General features: G+C 19.5%; 1 protein-coding gene across 1 annotated transcript; it reads right to left on the bottom strand.

The window, feature by feature from the left end:
- Positions 1-5,055: 5,055 nt before the first annotated feature.
- CLUP02_00518 (uncharacterized protein) lies at positions 5,056-5,190 on the bottom strand (the record flags this gene model as incomplete). Its single annotated transcript, XM_049279566.1, has 2 exons — positions 5,056-5,099; positions 5,130-5,190. Coding segments are annotated over 2 exons (105 nt in total), but the record flags the coding sequence as incomplete, so codon positions are not given.
- Between the last annotated feature and the right edge of the window lie 1,248 nt (positions 5,191-6,438).

Below are 6,438 nucleotides of genomic sequence, written 5' to 3'. Positions count from 1 at the left end.
TCAAAATATTAATATTATAAGCCGTTTTTAATATTTAATATAACGTTAGAATATATTTAAAATGCGCTTTAATAAATACTTATTAACTATTAAATTAAAAAGAAAAGTAAGAGATCGGGCTAAGAGTTTATAAATTAATACTGAAGAATTATTTTATATTTAATAAAGAACTTATAAGGATTTAGTTATTAATTAATAAAGTAGTTCTTAAAGTAAGAACTTTAGTAATTTTAGTTTTAATAATTATAATAATTTTAACAATACTTAGTCTTAATATAAAAGAAGTATTTTATTTTTTAAAATACCTTTTTTATTAAATAAAAATTAAAACCCCCCGAGTTCCCTAGTACTTTATAATAATTTATGAAAATAAACTACCTAATTATAAATATAAATAAGCGTAAATTATTTTATATTTAAAAAATAATAAGTTAGGGTTAATAAGATCTAAGAAAATAAAAAACGAAAAGAATAGGAGTTTAAACTTAAATAAAAACATAAAAAGCGTAAGTTTTTAATAAACTAAACTTATAAAAAGCATAAGTTTATTATAAAATAAAATTGTTTAAATAGGGTAATAGAAATAAAAATAGCGCTTAATTAACGAAAATAAGAATAGGAAATAAACTAATAAAATAAAAGCTCTTAAAATATTTTTATATTTATTTCTTTTTTAACTTTATTCTTATTTAAGTAATTTTAAATATTTCTTTTATAATATTAATATAAAGTATAAATTAATATTTATAATATTTTATTAAATTATAAATAAGAATACTTTATAGGTCTTTTCAAATATTAATAATAAGAGAAATTATCTTTTTAATAAAATAATCCGTTAGGGCTATATTATACATTACGTATTAAAAAAAGCTAAATATATTACGCTTTATACTTAATTATTAATTAAAATAACTCCTAACTTATTATTACCTATTTAAAAAGCGAGTTATACTTATTTTAATATATATAAAACCTTTTAATATTAGCTTATATAAGTAGCTAAATTATATATTATATACTTCTTTTTATTAAAAATTAGGGGACCCTTTATATACTTTTTTATATGTATAATAGGAATTAATAGGGACGTATAACGAATTAATACGGATATATAGCTTTTAAAGATATATAATAAAAACGTATAGGATATAAAGGACTCTCGTAGTATAATACTTTAAAAAACCTACTAATACTTATAAAAGTAATATAAAATACCTCCTTTAATTAGGTTAATACGATTTTAATTAACGGAGCTATAACTAAGGGAAAAAAGATAGTATTAACTAAATTAAAAAGGTAAACTTCTTAATCGTTTTATATTATTACGTTTAAAAATAAATTATTAAAAAAGCTTTAGTTCGATTTTAAAAAGTATATATATAATTAAAGTAAAAATCCGCACTACTAAGCTCTTATTTTTAATTAGGGCCCTTTTTCTATATTTTATTTTAATTAGCTTTTTTATAAATCTTTATACTTAATTAGTTTTAAAAAAGATTACTAAGACTAATTACTTTACCCTATTCTAATTATCCCTAAATCTTTTTTTTTTAATCTTTTATAAAAAGAAATTATTTTAAATTAATCCTAATTGCTATATATAGTTAATTATATAGTAGTTCTTTTTTAGCTTTATAAGTATAAAAGATCGACCTTAACGGGATTACGCTTTTAAAAGAAATTATATAATATAATATATTTTTTTAATTATATAATATACGTAATATATCCTAAGTACGTACTTAACGTAATATAATAATTTTAATATAAAAACCGCTATCTAATTCGGAATAAATAAGCTACTTTTTACGTAGTAGCGCTAGTTAAAAAGGTTAATAATAAAAGTTAGCTATAATAATCGGCTATAATAGTTAAAAGCGGCCTTTTTTAACTATAGAGGTTCTAAACTTTAATAATATATAATTAATTATATTAAGCCCTTTACTTACTCTTTTCTTTTATAATTACCTTTTTTATTTTTTTATTCTTTTTATTTATTTCTTATTCTATTTCTTTTTAATAATCTCCCGATTTTAACTTTTATTATTCTAATTCTTTTTAGCTTTCTTTATTAATAATAGTATTTAAAAAATATAAATTAGAGTTATATATATAGCTTTTATAATTAAGTTAGTATATTAATTAACTTATTACTCCCTCGGACTCTTATTAATATTAGTTTTATTTTTATATATATTATAACGTTATAGAAAATCTTAATAGAATTTAGCTAGTTCTTAATATTAATATTTATTACTTTTTATTAAGAATTAATATACCGGTATTAGAAATTAATATACTAGCGTCGCTCTTATACTAACGTTACTATTTTATTTTTTAATTAATTTAAAAAAATAATACCTTTTTATAAAAATAATAAAGATAACTATATTAATATAGCTATTCTTATTATCCTTTTTAACTTAAGCTCTAGTTTAAGATTTTTAAAAATAAAAATACTATTATAAGTTGCGTACTTATTTAGAACTATTATATTATTTATTTCAAATTTATAAATTTTAAATTAGTTAGTAATATAAGCTTTTATTTATTTTAATATTCTGCCTTTACTAGCTACTCGGGCAATTCTTAATATTAGTTATATAGTATTAATATATAGTATTAGTAGATACTTATACTATCTCGCTAGACTATTTTTTTAGATTTTCTAACTTTTTAACTTTCCCTCTTATAAAGTTTATAACTACGGATTATAAACGGTAATAGGCGCTTAACGCTACTACTTTATAAACTTACTACGCACCTAGCTAAGTTAACTACCTTTCTAAGTAATAGTAGCTTATAATAGTATAGTATTAGATATACCCTCGTCGCCGCCGTTAAGAATAATACCGACCTTACGATATTTACCTTAATACTTTTAATTTTAACTCGTATATATATATATATTTATTACCTCGTTTCCTTTATTAAAGTTAAAGACGCTTCTCTTACCGTTACTATTACTATTACTATTACTATTTAACTATTTACCTTAAGTATACTTTATTAAAATACCGAGACGCTATTAATAACTCGTTAACCCTTAGGGCTTCTTTAATAACTAGAAGTTCGATCCTATAAGTATTATACTAAACGACCCCGAGCTATAAAAAGACCGCTTTAATAAATATTATATTAGTAATATCGACTTATAAAAGACGGATAGATATATTATAATAATTATTACCCTTATTAGCGCCCTTTTAATATAATAGAGTAGTATAAATAAGCCTAGACTTAATAATATAATTAAAAGTTTAAAAAGAGCGTAGGCGAGCGTATTAAATAGAAATATTAATAGGGAGAGGTTATTATTAAATAAGATAAAAAGAGAAAGTAAGGGGTAGTATTTAGCTATTAAAAAGGCGATTAATATACTACGGCAGCGGGGTTATTAATATCTTAAGTTTAGTTAATATTAATAGTTAGTAACGGCTACGGCCGGCTATAGTTAGTTATAAAGTTTATTAAAATACGTAATAAAAACACTTAATATTAACCCTAATAAACTAGCTTACCTATAAAGGCAAAGATGGCCCCTAATAAAGCGGACCAGACCCCAAAGGGATATAAGCTTTTATAAATCTTAAATAAGTAAGGCTTTTTTTTATTATATATTTAAAATATATAAAAAGTAAATTATAGCGACGTTTATTTAAATACCTTTTTTAATATAATTATAATAATTTATTATTATTATAAACTACTTTCTATTAGCTCTATTTCCATTAAATACTAAGCTATATTAGTTATTTATTTATATAATTCCTTATTATCCTCTTTTTATTAAGAACGCTAAACTAGCTCTTTATTTATTACTAAATTAAGCTTAATATTTAGCTTTAACTTAGCTAATTTATTTCTTTTATAAGCTTAGCTAACGTTAACTTATTTTTATTCTTAAATAAGCGGCCTCGCTTTTTATTATTTATATTTTAATTATTATAAATAATACGGGCTTAATTAGCTAATTAGCTTTTTTGAAATAAAACTAGTTATAATAAAATAAGCTATACTATATCTTTTAGCTTATTATAAAAAATATGATAATTTTAGGTTAAGGATTTAGTAATATAAATCTAAAAAAAACGTTTTTTAAAAACGTTACTAAAAGTATACTTTTTACTTATTAAAAATAACTAAATTTAATATTTTAAAATAGATTTTATAATAATATAAAATACTTAGCTTAATTAAAATAGTATAATTTAAATTATAAAATCCGAGGAGGTTTAAAAATAGCCTTTTATTAAATAGTATTATATTTTTTATAAGCCGGCTTTATACCTTAATTAAAGTAAGATATTTTAAAAAAAGTATTATTTAAAATTTACCTAAGTATTTAAAGCGAGTATTTATATACTCTTAGTTTATGAATACTTCGTCCTTTATATAAACTTAGTAAAAATATAGCTCTTAATTACTAATTATATCTTATATAATATTAATAAGCCGATATAAGTAACTAAGACTATTTCAAAAATAACCCTTAATATTATTATTACTTAACTTAATATTAAAAGTAATATAAGGATTAAAGTTCTAGTATTTTTAAATAAAATAACGGGCCTAGTATACTTTTAAAAATAAGTATATTATATAAAAGTACTAATAAATTAAGTATTAGTTATTAAACTCTTTATAGAGCTTAGTCTAGGCTTTTTTAAAAATATACTTAGTTTTAATAAAAATAATAAGCTTTTATATTATAAAGACCCTATAATATATATAAAAAGGGGGCTTATTAATAAATATATTAATATAAGCCTTATTTTTATTACTTAGTTTAGTTATTATTTATATTAATAACTAATATCTCTTATTATTAAACTTATTATTATTATTATTATAATTATAGTCCTTAACTTATTTTTACTTAGCCCTAAGTATAATATTAAAGTTAATATAATAAATATAAAGTTATTACTAAACGTCTAGGAACTACTCGTTTAATATAGCCTTTATTTATTTATTATAGTTTATAATAATAATAATAAAGTAACGGACTAAGTATTAGTTTATAAGTTAGTAAATATTTATTAAGAGAAACTAAAAACCTCTTAGTTTTTTTATTATTAATAAGGCCGAACGTAGTATTATAAATAGATCTAAAATAGGTTTACTTAGTAACTTAAAAAAAAAACAGCTTAAAATAATTAGTATTATAAGTATTACTAAAGCTAATTACTTTAGGGAATCGCTTTTATATTTAAAAATAATAAAAAGAAGTCTAAATAAGGCTAATAAAATAGTTTAGCTCGTCGTTTACCTATTTTATTACGTATAGGATATTTTATTTATTAAATAGCTTAATTAACGCTATAATTAATAAGTATTTAGCTAGTTTCTCTTAGTTTATATAAGCCCTAGTATTATAAATATTTTACTAAATAAATAAGGATTTTAAGAACTATTTTTAAATAATAATACGTATATTACGAGCCTAAATCCTAACTCGTTAGTTTATAGTTTTAATAATATCCTTAATTACTTTAATAAGCTTATAATATAAAGGGTATATAGAGGTTTTAAAACTAGGGCTATAATTATATTAATTATACTAAGGGTTTAAATAATAATATAATAACTACTTATCCTCTTTTTAAGCCTCGGTAATAACTTATTATTTATAATTATATTTATAAAACTTATATTATTAAGTACTAGTGCTTTATATAAGCTTAAGTTTATTAAAACGATTATATTAAAAAGTATATTAAATAATTCGGCCTTAAGCTTTATACTTATTTTATTTTATAATACTAAATCTATTAACTTTTATAAAGTTATTAACTCGGTTAAAAAAGGTATTATAATTTTATTCGAAATCGCTAAGAATTAATAAGTTTAAAATTCTAATTATAAAAAAAGAGGAGGATCGGTTATTCAAAATATAATAAAAGGTTATAGTTTAAAAAAACGCTTTATTTTAAATAAAAAATAGTTATAAAAATAAATAGAGTAATAAGTTAACTTAGGGACCCTATATTTATTATTATTAACGGATATATTCTTATTATTAAAATAATATTATTATTAATTATTAATTAGTCTTAATAACCTATTTAATAAACTAAAAAGTATTATTAAACTATTTTATTATAAAATAAAAAGGTTACTAAGACTATTTACTAAGGGGAGAGGGGTTATATTTTAAAAAAAGTTATAAAAGGGTAGTCCGCTAAGTTTTAATTATTTTTTTAAAAAGATAATAAATAAAATATAATATAAGCTCTATATTAAAGTAATTATTTATAAGAAGTCGCGTATTTTATAATATATTAACTAAAAACTTAATAATAAAGTCGCGCTACTTTTTAAAATTACTAATTTTATAAAATTAGTTAATACTAGGGTAGTTACTTTTTAAAAATAATAATAATAATAATTAGCTAAATAATAATAATAAGCCGTAATTAATTAATAGTTATT

Source organism: Colletotrichum lupini, chromosome 1, assembly GCF_023278565.1.
Source record: "Colletotrichum lupini chromosome 1, complete sequence".
In the NCBI taxonomy this organism is placed as follows: Eukaryota; Fungi; Ascomycota; class Sordariomycetes; order Glomerellales; family Glomerellaceae; genus Colletotrichum; species Colletotrichum lupini.
Note: the sequence above shows the minus strand (reverse complement) of the source record. Positions and strands in the feature narration are given on the sequence as shown.